Raw genomic sequence first — 18833 nt, forward strand, 5'->3', positions numbered from 1 at the left:
TGATCTTATTTGATAGATATTCTCAAGCTGTATTTCTTAGGATCTTTAAAAGAGCATTTTGTGGGTTTACAGAGCTACAATTTTCTTTTTCAGTTGTGTATCAGAGACAATTTTCGATGTAATTTGAAATTCCTTCATCAAGCTTTTGTTCAGCTGTTCCAAAGAGACTTGCTCCCTGTAAAAGCTGTGCTCCTGCCTCTACTTACAGACACGGGCATCTTTGGTAGACTGAGTTTCTCTACTTTCATGTGGAAATACTTGCAGGACACAAAGAACTGTATTAAAAATGTCTTCTACTTTCCTTGCTTGGTTTACAGAGGGCGTCTGTTGAATCTCTTTGTCAAATGCTTTAGACCTGAATTGTTTTAAAAGGAGATGTGGCTTCTTGAGGTGATCCAAGGATTCTTGTCCCAAGATTCACAATCTGCCTGCACAGAGCTTCCTGAAAACAGTAAGGCTCTTGACAGTTTTCAGCTTGACTATTCTCATTTACTTGACAATTTTGGACATTAAAACCTTTATTCATGTATAAATGCCACAATGCCTCAAGCATGGATTTTTCAAGAGGTGCCTGAAGTTCTCAAATGTCTCAAGTACAGTATAAATATCACTATGTAATGCCAAGTAAATAGCATGTCTGAAAAAGCCTGAGTTGTAGCAGTACCTTCATGTTCTTATCAACCTCTTGAGTAGATAAGAAGCTTCCATTTTCAATCAACAAAACTGAATAAAGATACTTAAATAGGTCAGTCTTGTGCCTTTAGCATACAACTCCTAGGCTTTGTAAGACTTAGAAAGCTCAAATCTCCCAAGATCAGGGAACATCAAAGAATTGCAGCCAAATTTTCATCTGTCTTCTACACTTGGTGCTTGTAGGCTTGGCCATGAACCCTCTGTCATTAGGATATTTCCACACACTGACATGCAAGTGGAAGGCCCAGTTAGGTGGGTGGGTAGTGTGTGGTTTGTACACTGCATGGTTGGGTTTTCATACGCTGATGTGGTGTGGTGCATTTCCGCAAAGGGGAACCTGAAGCCGCTTCTGCAGAATGTGTTAACCTCACATCACCAGGTCATTCACCTCTTCTCTGAGGAGCGCACACACACGAAATCAGGTTACATGTTGAATGTGAAGGTCAAAATACTTCACCCTATCTAGTCCTCAAATCAATTAGAAGGTTCATTTCAAGGTGTGGTTGATTTCTTTAATAAAGTTAAACAATGAATGCATAATGGCTATATCTGAGGAAGGAAGGAAGGAAGGAAGGAAGGAAGGAAGGAAGGAAGGAAGGAAGGAAGGAAGGAAGGAAGGAAGGAAGGAAGGAAGGAAGGAAGGAAGGAAGGAAGGAAGGAAGGAAGGAAGGAAGGAAGGAAGGAAGGAAGGAAGGAAGGAAGGAAGGAAGGAAGGAAGGAAGGAAGGAAGGAAGGAAGGAAGGAAGGAAGGAAGGAAGGAAGGAAGGAAGGAAGGAAGGAAGGAAGGAAGGAAGGAAGGAAGGAAGGAAGGAAGGAAGGAAGGAAGGAAGGAAGGAAGGAAGGAAGGAAGGAAGGAAGGAAGGAAGGAAGGAAGGAAGGAAGGAAGGAAGGAAGGAAGGAAGGAAGGAAGGAAGGAAGGAAGGAAGGAAGGAAGGAAGGAAGGAAGGAAGGAAGGAAGGAAGGAAGGAAAAGATGTTGATGCTTACAGTTCTGGTGCTAAAATTTTCAGCATTATGAAAAAAGCCTCTTGGTTTCTTTGTTTCTGAGTTTGTAGAACCTAAAAGATGTTTGCTTAAGCAAAGAAAAAAATCCTTTTTTAAGACTGGATTTCCATTGTTACCTCTAAGAGGTTCCTGTGATGTCAGGAACAGTTGTCAAGGAAATAACAGCCCTTCTCTCTTGTTTGTAGCTGTTTGTAGAAGGTTTGGTTCCTTCAGGAACACAAGCATCACTTGTATTTCTGCATCTGTGGGACAGAAGAGATTTGTCTAGTTTTTAGTTTTGCCTTTTGGTTTTTTCAATCTTGCCTAGATTAGACATAGCTGTGCAAAAATCCCAAACCAAGTAAAACAAATCTTTTATGGTCTGTCGATCTTCCAGCCTTTTCGTTCTGGTGTCAAATCATTTTTATTTCTGATTTTTTATTTACAAAAGCCAAAATGATTGAAATTTCTATTCTAGATCAAAGCCTGGCAGCTAGTAGAATGAAAAACTATGAAGGAAAATGTTCTCTATGCATGAGACATGAAAATTAATTGTTTAAGCAAAATATTTTTTCAGATATTTAGGTTTTACAAATGAATCGTCCCACTAATACTAGCACAAATCTTCTACAAATAGCATAAGTAACGCAAATGTTTGCTAATACCTTTTTTACTTCTGGACTGATTTCAGTTCCTTTGGCAAAATGCTATTCCTGAATGAGTAGAACAGTAATTGGGTCCTCAGCCCTTGAGTGCCTGGCTGCAGCTGTGAGTCATCTCCTTACTTTCCATGCTGTCTTGGGATCTCTTAGTGACTGCAGAGGATCAGCGTGTTGTGTCACCCGGCACCGGCCATGTCACAGGGCAGCCACGAGCCCCGCCGCCGAGCACATGGTGCGGGGTGTTATGTCAGTGCTGACTCAAGGGGGGAAAGAAGTGCTCATCCGATCCCTGCTGATGTAAAGTGCTCTCTGAGTTAGGACCTTGGTTTCAGAAATTACTTCACCCACGCTCCCATTTTCACCTTTTTCATACCAGGGTCAGGTGCCTGAATTTAAGGAAATGAAATTTTTAAAAGGGAATTAATTTAACTTGCATATATCTACAACTTTCATAAATTCTAATTAAGATTTTGAAAAATTAGGGGAGTTTGTGTATACATACATACATACATACATACATATATATGTATGTGTGTGTGCGTGTGTGTGTGTGCGCACACACAAATACATTCTCACATTTGCCTTACACATAACTAAAAGTCTTGAGACTGTGACCTAAAACTGCGGCTCTATTGGACATCTAAAATTGCTGTTGGACAGTATGGATCTGTGAAACCAGCCATGAGATTCCAAATTGGTTTCTTGCGTATCTTTGCCGTACTTGGCACTTGAGAGGGCTGGTTGTGGTGCTAAGCTTCCCATTCATCTGGAAATGGAGAGAAGCAGGTGATGCCACCTGAAGCCCTCCTTCCTGACACCTATTGAAAGCTCTGTCTTCTGACTCAGGCTGTTGAATCGCATTTGGCAAGCCAGGCATGGCAAGTGATGGTAGCTGAGCAGTGTGTTTTAGTGCCACTACCTTTTTTTCCTCTGGATTTTGAAATGTCAAAAAGTCTACTAAAGTTCATAAGCATTTAGAGCACTGATATAAAAAATGGAAGAAAAAAAGAAACCAAGAGGGGCCTATGTCCATGTTGCTTATGGCATTTTGTGAACTCTTTTATACCTATGCAAAATGTCTTTCAAGACACACTAAACTAACCTGTTGCACTTTGTTTACTTGTTTTGCATGGATGTAAGTACTTAAGTAAAAGCCAAGCAGTGGAAGATTCAGCAGAATGATAGTACTGTTTTAGCTTGCTCTGCTTGGCTTGTTCTATTAATATGTTTGTGGTCAGGAAGGAACGCAGTCTCACTTTGCTATAATATGTGCAGTATTAATTTTGGTTTGACACCTGCCAGGCAAAGATCCTCACCAGCCAAAGGCATTCTTCATAACCGAGCTCCATCTGTTGTGCCAATCTTTGATTCTGATATTTCTAATGACTCAAGTCAAAGCAAAAAGAAGAGCCAACTTGAAGAAAAAAAAAAGTCTTGAGAAGGAATGAATAGTTCTATCAAGGCTAAATATAATGGCTTATTGTCACATTTGGTTTAAATCCTACAAGGGAAACATGTGTGATTAGTTTTGTTTTAGAAGAAAACAGTCCTTCATACTGGCAAATGTTGTTGTTGTTGTTGCATGAAAGGAATATTGATAGCTAAAGTTCAAGCACATGATTTTATTGCTGAAATGCTGTAGCCTTTAGAAAGATTTCTTGATAGGAAAATTACTGGTAAAAAAAGTTTACTCACTTATTGTACTCAGCAGATTAAAGGCCTAAGGAGTCTTTGATTCTTGCATGGAAAGGAGCAGCAGGATTAACACTTGCCTCAGCTCTTTGAAAGACAGCTCAGGCATTTTGAAATAAGCATTCAAGTAATGTCTGTCAAAAGAAGTTAGCTTCCAATCCCCTGATAAAAGCGGCATGATGATTTTGTCACCTCGCTGACAAAACAATCATTAATTGCTCCAGTTATCTTTGGTTTTCACTTAGAGTGGGTGAGTTAATCTGTCAGAGCTGCCCAACCCACATGGGTAAACATTTGCCTCCTATGATACCATGAGAAGTCTACAACAAATATAAATGTATTTTATGATCATCCCAACTCCATACAATCACCTGCTGGTAATTTATTCTATTTGTGATAGCATGGAGAAGAAACTTGACAAAGAGAAATTATAGCTCAGTGGGCTTCAGATCTATCATTAATGGTTGAAAGTTCTGTATTATCAAGCACCACTTAATTCACCAGGAACTGCAAAGCATTGAAAACTGTATAGAAATGCAGTGACATACTTCAGAATTTGGTTTTTTTCAGCATTATTTGTAAGGTTAACTGTTGGTGTGACTGCTGGCCTGTAAAACAAAACCTCTCATCTCTACTCTTTCAGACTAGCAGGTGTCTTTGTGCTGTCTAGTAGTTCCTGAAAGCTTGAATGTTCTTCAGAACCAAACAATTGAGTAGATATTTCTTTTTTCCCTTAGTGTTTTGCTGGATGCTGAACCTGTTCATGCATTTATATCAAAGGTACACTGCAAAGATGCCATCATTAGCTGTGGTTTCAGTGCTCATGCATATTGCTTACTTATGTATAATGATACAGAAATAGGAAATATCAAGCAAATTTTACTTCTACTTCAGTGTCTAAAGCAACATAAAATGCAAGGTATAAAGTCACAGTATGACTAAATCCAGTCCTGCCTGTATGTAGGCTCATCCTGCCTGGAAAGGGAGTCGACATTATAGTATGTTGTGTTTCTGTTTACTTTGCATAGGTGCAAAGCAAACCTATGCAAAGTAAACAGAAACACAACATACTATAATGTATATTGCATGCATCTGCAGCTGCCATTTATTTATGAAATTAATTATTTGGTCTCATGGTATGTAGCAGCAGAGAAATACTGTGTGGGTTTGTAATTAAAATTTTGCGTGGGAGACAAAGTAACATCCACACTATTAACTGCTGAAACTTCCTCCTTGTTATATCCAGTAAACTGTGAACAAAGATGTGACAACCTAATCTCTTTCAGTTCCTTAAACACAGGGATTTCTCCCTATGGCTTGAAAAGGATGGAAATTGAAGAGAGAATTAATTCATTTACAGACTTCTCTGACAGTTTGTTTAATATAGTTTAGTACTGAAGACCATCAGTATAGCAGAGATCTGTAGAGGTACAAAACCTGTAGGAGAGATTAAAAAGTGTTCAGGAAAACTGAAACTGAATAGTGGGAATACAACTGAAAACTTTTGTGTTGAAATCTGAATGTTTATGTTTCAGATTTTAGCAATCTGCTTCCACATCTGCAGCTACTAGGCAGTCCTTAGCAAGTGATAAAGAATATATGAATTAGCTGCTGGTATTGAGCCAAAATAGAAACATTTGTGTTCTTGAATTGCCTGTAGATTTACAAAATTTTATGGTGTTTTTCTTACCCTAATACCCAAAATGTATTTAATGTCACAAAGTGTGGTGTTTTAGAGCTCACAGAGGAGAAGAGCTGCCAACAAATGAAGATAAATGTACTTTTTAATTACACCACTAATGCAGAGTCTCAGCAAGCTTTCGGCAGGAAGGAGCTGACTTTGGTACCTTGGGTGGATTGTGCTTCACTTCAGGGAAGTGCCATAGATTTGATTACCAAAGGATCATGATCACAATTTATTCTGCATATTGGCTGTCATAAATATGTATGGTAGATTACAAATTGTTAAAAATAAGACAGAGAACTTAGTATCTTCTAATGCAAGTCATAAAAACCAGCACAATGAGGAAGAATTCAACCAGTCTTAAAAATGTACTTCATGTTTGCTTTCATTTTGGTTAGTGCCTTTCATAATTTAATTAAGATACTTGGAAATGTAAATTACCATAACAGAAGTATGCTTACGAGTAAGTGTTTTATGATCACTAATTGACAGAAGGTTTTAGTCATGCAAATTCTGTATATAATGTTTGCATTCATCAGATCAGAAGTTACCAAGTTACAGAAACTGTGAAGCATGGCTACTCAAAGAAACATAAAATTCTCCATTAGATTTGTTTTACTGTAATGTAAAACAACAGCTGAAAAAAAATATACGGCTTTCTAAAGCTTTATTTTGGGTAGTTTTGTTTCAATGCGTTTACTTCACAGATTTCATTCTGTAGATTGCTCTGAGTATTTAACTGCCCAAGATTTGAATGGATTGCATTAGGGAAGATTGTATATATTGGACCTATTGTTTCTACAAAGGTGCGGGTTTTCCATCACAAGGATTTCCCCATGCTGAGTCAACTCTGTGGGAGGAAGAATGTGGATTTCCCAAGCAGAGAACAGTGATCAGCTCTTGCTTGGTAGTCATCATCAGATGATGTTTTCCAGTAGCCTGAAATGGGATGAAGGAGGTCAGCATCTCTTTGGTAGTCAGCAGGAGCCTTCAGAGGGGGAAACCAGAACAAACAAGTGGAACAGCTACCTGTGTAACTCACTGCTCACATTTGGCCGGGAGGGACAGAAACAGTTATGCACATGCTAAAAGCAGGAAAAGGCTATACAACTTCTCAAAGTTATTTTACTCTTCTGTAAGTGAATTCAAGCTGAGAGTATTAACTTTATATATGGAAAGATATCTATAATGGGATCCAGTATCTATCTGAAAATAGTACAGTTCAATTTTCCTCACTCCGTGGTCAAACACTCTTTAAAACCCACTGAAACCAGGAGGCAGACCTAGTAGATCGGAGTGGACTTTGGATGGGCTGAGTGATCCATGCTGTTTGCAGATGCATAGAAGATATGTATGTGCTGATACCTAGAAGAGAAATATTTTTTTCCATGTTCTCTGGAGCATGATTATTTGGAGCCATTGCAAAATACTAATGTTCCCTTCTCAGCCTTTGAATCAGTCTGGTGTTTGATTAGCAACAATGACAAGAAGATTAAAAAATAACACCCAAATTACGTAGTAGGTGCTGGTTTCTGGATAGTCTGTTTTACTCTTTTTCACTCATTAGCAATTTGAACTTGTTTCTTGTGTTTAAAGAGATCCCACATTGGATCCTAAAGTTCACTGAAATTAAATAACCTTATAATGCTTCATGATAATTTTTGACTTGCACAGGAGGGACTAAGTGCTGGAACCTCCATGAAGACCTGCCGAGTATTGTATATCCAGTGTGATTATTTCCTGTCTGGCACTCCAATCGTTCATGTCTGTAGGTTGACTTATGAATTTGAATGTGATGTAGGAAGAGGACAGGCATTTGTCTGCAGTTTCACCTGTTAATATAGTGTTGGGAGAGAACAGCTGAACAAGAAAGTAGCAGAGCAGCTGTACAAACGGAGATTTACTGTAACCTCTCATCTTCTTTTCTAACAAATCAGGCCAAGCCATCCCCTGCAGTTACCCAACAACTTCTCTTTATTCCATCCTTCTCACCAGGATCTCCACCACAGACTTGTGTTTTACTTCAATGATCTGTAGCACTCGCTGGGATCCCTCAAAATGCTTCTTTGCTGTCCCTTTCATCCAGCATCTCTGGCAGCTCAGGGGCGTTGCAGCTGCTAGAAATCTCCAGTTCTCCATTAGTTGGAGCATTACGTAGTGTCCTTTAGTTCAAGTTCTGCAACCCCACCTCACTGCTCATGAAAGCTTGTCCCAACCTGATCTGCCAAGTGTTGTCTTTCTTCATGACACACTCTCACTATTGTGCTCACACCAAGGGGATTTTACTCTAGAGCAAATATACCTTTTTATGTGCAAGTTGTTTACTGTTGTGACATTCAGTCAGTAAATAATTTCTGTAACATAGCACAGCTGCCGAAACACACAGCCTTGGCAACCATGCTGTGCTCGGTTGTACCCAGCAGAGAATGGTTGTACCCATTCTGTACCCAGTGCTGGGTCTGTGGCTCAGGCTAGGTGAATGAGTGGGCTGGAGGGAAACAGAACCTTGCACTAGATTCGTTATTATGTATGTTTTCCTTTAGCTGAAGTGCCCCACATGCCACAGGTGGCATGTTGGCCGTGATGGTTCTGAGGAGCTTCAAAGTCTCTTTTAGTTTAATTTCCTCTAGGAACCAGGGCCATGCACTCCTCTGCTGTGGGGTGTTGTGTGTATGCATGTACCCCTAGTAGCTTCTGAACCTCTTGCCAAACATCAAGAAGCCTGTCTGCTTGCTGTTGAGAAAAGGAGCAGTTTCATGAGTGTCTTGAGAACAGGTTAGCAGCTGGAGAAGACCTCAAGTCAGCTGCAGGATTCACATCCTGGGGGGAAGTGAGACTCCTTTGGTTTGCTGCTTGCAGAACCTCTTAATCTAACTTTACCACTTCTCAGGGAAGAACTGTTCTCCAGATGCCAGAAAGGATGATTAAAGAGGACTCTGAAATGTTTGCTTTGAACTCTTCAGAAATCATTACTAGGATATGATAAGTGGGTTAAGTGAACAACAGTTAGTGTCTTGAGTCCAGATCGCCGAAGGACTCTATACACCTAGCAGGAGGAGATGTTGAGGCCAGATGCATGCCCAAGCAGTTACTCCTCTTTACAATCCCATTCCAGTTATGCAGGGTCTGAAGACCAGACTTGCCAACATGTTTCTGATGTGATTATGTAAAAATTAGAGCATTTTCCTAGCATTGTTCCTGCCAAGGGCTCTTGCATTCTTGATTTCAGCATACTGCTTGGTTCCCAGGAGAGCTTTTTCTTAAGCAGGTGCTGTTCTGGAGGCTAGGAAGCATTCTTGACCCTTCCCAGGGAAATCTTTGTATTTTTTCTGGAATGATTTACCAGAAGAAATGGAGTATGTCTGTGCACCTCTGCATTACAGTGTGCAGCTCAGAGATAGCTGGATTCCAATTTCCTCTTCCAGGGCTTCTTCTGTCTTATCCAACAAGTATGTACATGGTCCTTTAAATGGATAAAATACAGAGGCAGTGCTGGAAGCAGAGGCCAGTCTGCAGAAACACCTTTCCCAACAGACAGATTTATTAGTTATTAGATGAAAGATGGGCCATAATATATCCCTGACTCTTCAACTGTCTCCTGATCTGCCCGTGACATTGTTCTTGTAAGATTAGGCAGCAATTGATTGAGACTTTTACAGCACTTTGATTTCAGGTGCAATTTCCATCCAAGTCCCTTTTACACAGCAGGGAGCAAAAGCCAAAAAGGATGGGTTTGTGTTAAAATGTATTGACTTCACAGGGGAGAAGTCTCTCTGAAACTCCAACAAATGCTTCTGGTCCTGCAGAAAGAAGTCACACGTACACGGGGAAGGGTCCTTTAGACCAAACCGTAAGGCACTTAGGGCCTTAGCAGTTCTGAGCAATCAGCTGGGTACTTTGCAGGTCACCCAGAAATGTCTCAGCCGTTTTTGCTGCTGTCTCCTGTGTGGACTTTCTTACATCCTTCCATTTGTGCCAAGTGGGACACAGCTGAGGTGAGTTTGTTTTCTATCCCCCTGATTTTTCCAGTATTGTCTTGGAGTCTCCTACTTAAAGCTACAGAGGTTCCGAAGAAAAAGAAATGCAAAAGTGGTGACTGGTTGCCTTTGCTCCGTGTGTTTTTTGTATCTTTGTTATCTGGGTGACTCTATTTTGTCTGGTCTGTATCTGTGATACTATTTATATCCAGCTTTGTTTCCTGTCCACACTCAGCAGCACCATTGTAACTCCTGGTTTGTGCAGTGGTCTGGAAGTACAGATGTACCACAGGCCATCAGTTGTCAATATCTCCTGGTTTTTAACTGGAGCCACTAGGATAAAGCCTAGTGTGGATGAGCTTCCTTCACCAGCAATGAGGAGAAGAAGCACATTTCCTTGTGCTACAGCTTTCAGTAGAAGGAGGCACAGGTCTTTCTCTGAGTCAGTTTCAGAACCAGAGTAGAGAGTGTCCTTCCCATCTCCAGCCCTATGGAAGGGGATATTCATGGTCCCAAGAATCATGCCAGCCAGCTGGCAGGCAGTCCCAGGAGAGAAGCTCTGCACCAGGTTGGCTCTCTCCCCAGCACAGAGCTGTTGGCTCCTCATTCCTCAGGACCTTCCTGGCTACAGCATGAGCAGTGAGACTTCAGCCTCTAAATCTCTGCAGCCAGTGGCCCTGGCACCTTACAGCCTAGACCATGCCCACAGCTGAATACAGTGTTTCACTTGGTGCTCTTGCTGGGGGTGACTGCAGCGCTAATTGCCTCCTCCAGAGCAACCCTCCACACCCTCTGGTGGTGCCCCAAGCCCCACTTCCTCCACTTCTTCCCATTTTTAACAGTGCAGTCCTCATTTTGCTAAGCCGAAGGACATGCCTGACAGAAGCACATACACCTTCTCATCAGACCCACCTAGAGCAAGAAGAGCTTGACCTTTTTTTGGTTTTTTTTTTTTTTTTCTTTTCAGGAATGAGGTCTCAGTATCCTAAAAATACCTTTCAAATGCAACTGCAGGATCTGCATAATTGAAACTTTTTCTCTAATCTCATTACCTCCCTCAGGCACTTCCTGACAAGTGGAGATTATAAATGAGAGTTTGTAGTAAACATAGCTGAAAAAAGGTATCTTTAATAGTTTTGCAATATATTCAAAGCAGTTTGGGCATGAGCACTGAGAACTCATTTCTATTTCACCTTAAATGCCATTATGTTTATTACATTGGGAGTGGCATTAATCCTAGAACATATCCGGATCTTTTTGTGATTTTGCATTTGTCATAACTGAAAGATCTCACTAAATATTTCTCTATACCTCTAAATAACATTGCCTGTCATGTAATATTTGTCTCAGATTTTCCTCAGTGCTTTTGTGACAGAGCTGAAAATGAACTATCACACAAAATAAAATGGGACTGAAATACCAGTCCTTTGTATTAAATTTAAAATTTGGCTTCCATCCCAGAGTTTTCCACATTCATATTAGAATCAGATGGTAGCGTAGGATGAAAAGATCTCCTTGGATGGGTTTTATTCTGATTCTTATTAAATGGCTGATAACAGACTGAAGGCAAGATACTTGTAGTAGTAAAAACCTGCCTAATATCAAAGGCTGGATGGGACAAGCTGACATGTATTATTGTTGGGACTTCCTGCTTGATCACATTTCAGTATCACAAAATCATTCAGCTAGTGGACATGACATATAAAAACTTCTGTGTGAGAGCAAAAAGCCCAGGCTGGCAGGTATTACTGCGGTGGGTACACACTTAGTAGCTGACCATAAGCCAAGGAAAGGGTTTAATATCAAAAAGTATTGTTGGTGACAGCACAGCGTAGCTATATTTATTTTATTCTCAACTATTTGAGTTCATGAAAGACACTGCCTTGTCCTGACTTACCTGTGAAACTGGTACCACATGTGACAGCAAAGGGCAGCCCTGCTGGTATTGCTCAGCCTTCTGAAGAAGTTGTGCATCCTCTGCCCTATCCACAAACCAGCACTTTCCCCAGATTTCTTTGGCAGTCTGGAGACAGAAAGATCAAAGAGATCTAAATAGTCTTCAGAAAGCGATTTTCTCTTTACTCAAAGCAGCTTTGTACAGTTCTTGTGTGTTGCTTGGCTGAAATTGCACAAACATTTGCAGGCTCTGGGTGTTCTATGCAAAAACAATTACTTCTGATAAAATGAAGGAATGGTGCTTTCTGGTGTTGCTGTTCTGCTGTAGTGGAGACTGTGAGCATGATATTGGAGCTACAAATTAGATTTTGCAAAGCAGCATTTCTGTAGGGAGTCTGCTGCTTCAGACCAACAGGCTATAATCAGAATTTTTCAAGGGGATATTTTGCCTGTGTTTTGTGGCAGTATCTTCAGCAAGAGAAGTAGAGCAGCAATTGCAGGCTGCATTGACTCCTCATTTCAGATTTGATCACAAAGGCTACTGAAAAACAAATATGGTTTGTAGGTATTTTATGCTGCCTTTCTAAATGTACCTTTTTAAAGGCTGGCATGTGGTTTGAACTTAGAGGCAGAGAATCATTTCAGTGGGAGTGGCTGTTCACAGCATCAACGTCAACATTTGATCTTATACCCAGTGCTCCTTTTACAATCAGTGAAGAGAAATGTATACATTTAGAGGAGTTTAGTTAATTAATCTGATTATTTTAGACATCTTCTTTCCAGTGAGAGAGTTTGTATTTTAGAAGAGTCTATTTGTCTTCTCAGCAATAATTAATCCTCGCATTTTTAATTCCGAAGGTGTTATCTGTAGTTAGGTGGGCTGGATCTTACACATTTCTGAATAGCAGTGTATTCTCACTTGGGTACTAACACTGTATGAATACTTTTGGGGTTTTATTTTAATTAGCAGATTGTCCTAGGGAACACATAAAGAGATCGGTTGTATATGTAAGAAATGCTTGGTTCAGTCCCTACAAGATTTTTACTGCTGATAATTACAGCTATCTTAATGCTTCCTATGAAAGCTGTAGTTGTATTGATTCTGTCTTCCTCAGGTACCAGTTCAGTGTGAAACATCTTTTTGGATAAAGAGTGCATTCTCTTGGGTATGTGGACAATCCTAAGGGACTTAACATCAGGCAAAAATCTCTGAGAAAAAATGGGACCTCCTTGCATTCTCCTGAAAACATCTTCAAGGATCTCAGAGGAATGGAGCTGTGGCACATATGCCTGCTTTCAGGAATGTTACAAGAACTGGGCTGAGGGATAAGGAAGCATAATTTGTGTTTGTGAACAGTGTTGATGACCTTTTCGTTTGGGTTCACCTGAGCCATGCTAATGGATTCATTCAAGCAGAGGAAAAGCCCTCAAGGCTAGTCTCCTCAAGATGAGTTTGCCATATATGACAGGGCACAAAGGGTAAGTAGCATCTTAGGACAGAATTTCCTGTGAACAGCCCTCAGAAAAAAAATAGAGTAATACCTATTAACTAAGGAATCGAAGTTATTTCTGCAGTGTATAAATGGAGTCACAGAGTAGGAGTAATAAGGTATTATTGGTTCCATGTTTGTCACTTGTCACTATAACATACTGGTGAAAACACATTAAGGATGATGGCTGCTGGAAACAGGTTCCCTGAAAACCTTTCTTTTTCGCTACCCCAAAATCTATAATTACTTTTGGAAGTCTTTGCTTTGGTGTTCAGTTCTGATGACTGGATTACTGACATCCAAAACCACAAGGCTACCTAGTATTAATCTTCTGGTTGATTATGTAATTAATTTTTCTAGTTAAATATGTATTCTATTTCTTTAATTAATTAATTCTTTAAATTTAAAAAATTCATTTAAAAGCCTCAGTTTTGCTCATGCTTATTCCCTCCTTTGTCAAGGTCTTCCATTAACTCTTGCAGCATTGCCCAGTGACACACATGCTTTCTTTTTTTTTTCTCTTTTTTTTAATTTTCTTTTTTCTTTTTTCTCTTTTACAGACTTAACTGAAGTTGCACCATGCATTTTGAAGATGTCACCAACAGATCAGCAGTTGAACAAGCTGGCGAGGAGCCTGGGACCTGAATGGGAGCATGTAGTTCTGTGCTTGGGTTTGTCCCATACTGACATCTATCGATGTAAAGTCAATCACCCTCACAACCTGCAGTCACAGATCGTAGCTGCATTTGTCCTGTGGAAACAGCGTTTGGGGAAAAAAGCAACAATCCAAAGTCTACACGCCAGTCTGATGGCAGAGGAAGTGGATCCCTCTGTGATACAGTACATGCTTGAGTGAAGCCATGCTATTTATTCAGAGCTTCCACGTATTTCATTAAATGAAGTAAAGAGGATGGAAATGTATGTTGAAGATCAGATGCCTCAAACTGTAAAATAGTAGGGTTGGAAACTGCGATTTTATTAAGCTTAAACATTCCAGTTTTCTGTGGCATCTTGTGACTTGTAATTCTTTTCATGCCAGATTAATTTTTAGCAGGCATTAAAAAATGGATTGCTCTTTCCTGTTCCCTTTTGTGCTATTTCAGTGGGGATATAGAGTGACAAAGTTCTTGCAAGCAGGTGGGCCTGCAGTAAGTTCAGCAAGGTTTTCTATTTCACTGAGGGAGCAAGACTTGGTTTGACTTTTTTTTTTCTGGACTATGCAGGAGCCTTTTTACTGCTGTTTCATGCTAGTTCCCAGATATTAGAGCAAGAAGTGAGACTAATCCCCATTACTAATTTAACAATTTTACAACAGTTATTGCAGGTGGCTAACTTTACATTTATAAAAGTTTCAGTACATACAGTTTCGTGCTAGAATAGATGGCTGCCACTTTCGTCTGCCTTTGAAAAAGGCCCTAAGTGGAAGTAGCAGGAATGTAGTGTGCCTGTGAAGGTTTCTGCCATTATTATTTAATGGGTGTAGGTTTCTGCAGGCAGGCCCCATGCGCATATGCCAGATGGAGAGGTCTCAGGGAAGACACACAGTAGAAAAGTGACCAGAAGTAGGCAAGAACCAGGTAAACTGAGCAAGAAGCAGCCTAAAAAAAGAAGACAACTTCTAAATTGTCCATGTTTGCTTCTGCTAATAAACTGGGAGATTGCCTGGTGCCTACTGAGTCTTTGAACTGTGCTCTGTATCCAATCTTGTTTCACGGTGAGGTCAAGCATCCATAGGCAAATTCCTCTGACCACTGCACACTCAAGACAGTGAATTTTTGCAGGTTCTTTCTGGCCAAGATGAACTTCCCACTACTCTCCTTCCAGCTTCCCTCCAGCCGTCCACCAGGCTCATTTGCTTTCTACCAGTTTTTTTACACCTAGCGGAGGCAGCTTAGACACTGCTGTCCTCAGTTCTTCGCCAGTGTAATTGTACCACTGATGAAGATAAGATTTTATGCAGAAAAACAGTAAAGCTTGTGCTCTTCTCCTCCTTCCCTTCTGTCATGGGGATTTTACTCCTGCTGGAAAAAAATACTGAGATTTTTGCTGACTGGGCATCAGTCTGCAGTTTACCCAAGGGCAATGGGAGTGACCAGCTGCTCTCTTAATGATAAAAGGCAGAATACATTTTAATTCTCCCTGAGAAGTTTGCTGTACAGTAAATGAAGAACAGAATTTTGATGCTGAGTTTCTGGGTCTATTTATGAACAAGTTACTTTAGACTGTTTCATCTACAGAGTCATTCCAAAGAACTTCCCATCCCGCAAAATTTGCTCTAATTTCACAGCTTAACAACCTTGTCCAAAGTCTTTATTGGGGCAAGAATGAACTTTACTGCTTTTTTTTTTTTTAAAGTTTGTTATTTTTATACCCAAATTTTGAAATACATGGGAAATTAGAAAAGACAAAGAGATTTTAAAGAAATCCTATACACCTTGGTTTTTAGAAGCATGGAAACAGAAAATATATGCTGGCAGGATCTGGCTCCTGCAGGTTCTGAAGCAATCTGGTAATATTTTGGTTTTAATCTTCTGTATACAGTTCTGACCTTCAGTAAATTGTGATACTGTTACACCTCACTCAGATCTTAAGTAATCATATTCAGATCTGAACAATTCATCTCCTACTTCCAGAGATTAACTATACCAACAAAATCCAGATAAGCAAGGTAAATCAATTTAGGGTCTGAGATTTACTTTTTTTTCCGGTTTTCCAATGCTTTAATGCCAACATGTTCTTTTTAGGTGGAAAACCATCCCAGAGCAGGTGTAGAGACATCTGGCAAATTCACATGAGCACAGCCCAGCATAGGGAGTGGGATGAGGACTTTGATGAAATTCTGACCATGAGATTGACAAGAGCATGGTTTACATATTAGGAAAGAGAGGCAAAGTTGTCTTACTGGCAGCAGTTTGGAGGAAAAAAAGCTAGAGATGGTTGACAGGAGAAACTACTGGAAGTGTGATTTAGAGGGAGAAGTTGACTCCCAGTGTCATAAATGTAAGTACCTTATCTTGTTCTGAACCAACATGGACCAAGTCTGAACACAGACTGCTTCAAGGCGGTTCATCTCCAGTGAACCCAGAATGAGCACAGTGCTCTCAGGAGGCAACCAGTCTGGGCAGTAAAGCAATGTAATGGGCACACTCACAGGACCTTGGTACCTTCTTCTCTGGGTGAACTTTGCATTTCGTGTTCTTCACTTCATGAAATCGTAGGATGGTTTGAGTTGAAAAGGACCTCCAAGATCATCTAGTTCCAGCACATCTGCCTTGGGCACCTTTCAGTACACCAGTTTGCTCAAAGCCCCATCCAACATGGCCTTGAACACTTCCAGGAATGAAGCGTCCAAACATTTCTGAGCAATCTGTTCCAGCGCCTCCTCACCCTTACAGCTAAGAATTTCTCCCTAATATTTAATCCAAACCTACCCTTTTGCAGTTTGAAGCCACTTGTCCTTGTTGTATCACTACATGTCCTTGTAGAAAGTCCCTCTACAGCTTTCTTGTAGGCCCCTTTTAGGTACTGGACAGTGCTATAATGTCTCCCCATAGCCTTCTTTTCTCCAGGCTGAGCAGTCCCAACTACCACAGCCTTTCCTCATAGGAGAGGTTCTTCAGCCCTCTGGTCCACTTGATGGCAGTTCCCTGGACTCACTCCAGCACTTCCATGTCCTTCCTGTTTGTGGACTCCAGAGCTGTTAGCAGCACTCCAGGTGGAGTCTTACAAGAGTGGAGAAGATGTAGAGAATCACTTCCCTCAACCTGTTGGCCATGCTTCTTTTGATGCAGCCCAGGACATGGTTGGCCAATGGCAGGTTATCAATAACTAATATACTTAGGGTCTTTTTAATGGTTAAGAAAACAACCTTCAGTAGATAAGAAATTTCATGCCAAATAAGGCTTCCTTTCAAGACAGGTATCTGTCTGAGTATCTACTATGGGCCACTGGAAGCCTGACATGTAAGTATCATTTCAGGTAATTTCTCCAGCTTCTTTAGGTGGGCTAAATGGTACAACCCTTGCACCTGGTACTAAAATTACAGGAGCCACAGCCAGACAAGGATTAAAAAACCTGGCCTCTCATATTGCAGAGCAAATCATACAATTCATAATTTATAGTTGCTTTCACATTCCCAGGGCCTAAATGAATGCTCTAATACTTGAGTTGCAAATATTGAAGGGAGAGGTTTACTTGTTTTGTGAGATTGTTTTCATTGCTGTTATTTTTAAATTCGTGTAAATGTTCATATTAGCCTCCTCATTTTTATTAAAGCTTGTTTTTGCACTACACAAATGCAGGGATACATTTAACTGACAGTAGTATTCCTTTAACCCAGTGGATTTTTCCATCCACTTAAAAAATATTTTTCTTCTGTATGTAATGCTTTATTTTGCACAAGGATGCAGTTAAGAAAATTCAATTCTTCCAATGTATAGTAAGGCTTCTTATTCTCTCATAGAACACTCAGAAGATCTTAAAATGTTTAAATTTTTTCTGCTAATTTAAGAGCAAATGTTATTTATTTAAACCTCATGGACAAGCCTGCGTCTTGAGTGTTGTTCAGGACTGAGGCAACTCAGTGAGTTTCCCCATCTCTCCCTTTGCCTCAAACTCCCTTGTGCCAAAGTTTGGGTGATGACAGGAGACTTACACAGTGGGCTGCTGTCCTCCCTGCCCACTGTGCTTCCAGAACTGGTGCAGGGGGCAGGCTGACTTCCAGGAACCCCACTTTGGGCTTTGGGATGGAGCGTGAGTTTGATGAAGGGGAGCCAGCAGAAACTTCTTTCTGGTGTGTTTAGGTTTCTTAACCAATGTCAAAAAATCCTCACTAGTGAAACTTGGTATTATTGCTATCTACTTATTTGTGGCAGAGTTTAAAAGCTTCAAGGCAGGAAAGCATAAATGTGGCCACTGCTGGTGCTTCCACTGAAACACATGGTATAACTTCCAGTCCTTGGAAGAAGGGTTGATTTTCATTGATTTTCTTCCTTGGTCTCCCGAGGAGACTCTGACATCCCATTTAACTCTTCTAAGTGGTAAATAAGCTCTATAAAACTGTTTTGTACTCTGCAAATACAGGTGGACTCTTAGCATGGAAATAGGCAAGACCTAAGAGCACTAATTCTCACCTGCATAAGCTGTATGAATGATCACAAAGGAAGGATCCTCTCAGGGTAAAAGCATGTCAGACTGCCAGCATTTAAGAGTGGCTGGACTGTAAGATGAAAATACGGTCATCTGTGAGCCACTTCTCCCAGATATAGTGGCGGAAATTTCCATCTGGAGTCATATTTTATGACAGTTATAGATCTGTGGAATAAAACATTTTGCAAAAGTCTGGAAAAAATAAACAATATCATATTATATTCAAAGAAAATAAAAGGCATGCTCATCTCATGCTAAATGTGGTCATGCTGCCAATTTTGTTTCTTATTGGAAATGAAAACAGCCTCTGAGAGCTAATCTGTTTATAAGCTTTCATATTCTCCATAGACATAGACCAATGTCAGACATAGTAGAAGTAGAACTAAAAGGACAGTTGATAAAACCTTTGTCTGTTTACAATGAATATTCAAAATCTTTGTCCAAATTTCACTAAATGAAAAGAATTTTAACTTTCAAGGTGTCTTACTGTCACCTAAGATCTAAAGATCTAAAAATAAATCCAGTGGTTTGGCTTTTTTTCTCCCTGAACGCAGTATCTTTTTTAACTGATTACCTGAGAAAAATGACCATTTGCCAGAAACGAAAAT

The 18833-nt window shown here is 40.3% G+C and overlaps 1 protein-coding gene across 2 annotated transcripts in view; it reads left to right on the forward strand.

The window, feature by feature from the left end:
• The window catches only part of CRADD (CASP2 and RIPK1 domain containing adaptor with death domain), an 83063-nt gene extending 64470 nt beyond the window's left edge, over nucleotides 1-18593 (forward strand). For both annotated transcript variants that reach the window (XM_066183380.1, XM_066183378.1), the window contains one exon: nucleotides 13638-18593. In XM_066183380.1, the coding sequence (XP_066039477.1) occupies nucleotides 13638-13933 (296 nt within the window). In that variant the 3' untranslated portion in view covers nucleotides 13934-18593. The remainder of the gene's footprint in view (nucleotides 1-13637) is intronic.
• The last annotated feature ends 240 nt before the right edge of the window (nucleotides 18594-18833 follow it).

The sequence above is a fragment of the Chamaea fasciata genome, unplaced genomic scaffold (assembly GCF_029207755.1).
Source record: "Chamaea fasciata isolate MVZ Bird 193981 ecotype frontalis unplaced genomic scaffold, bChaFas1.0.hap1 SCAF_5, whole genome shotgun sequence".
In the NCBI taxonomy this organism is placed as follows: domain Eukaryota; kingdom Metazoa; phylum Chordata; class Aves; order Passeriformes; family Sylviidae; genus Chamaea; species Chamaea fasciata.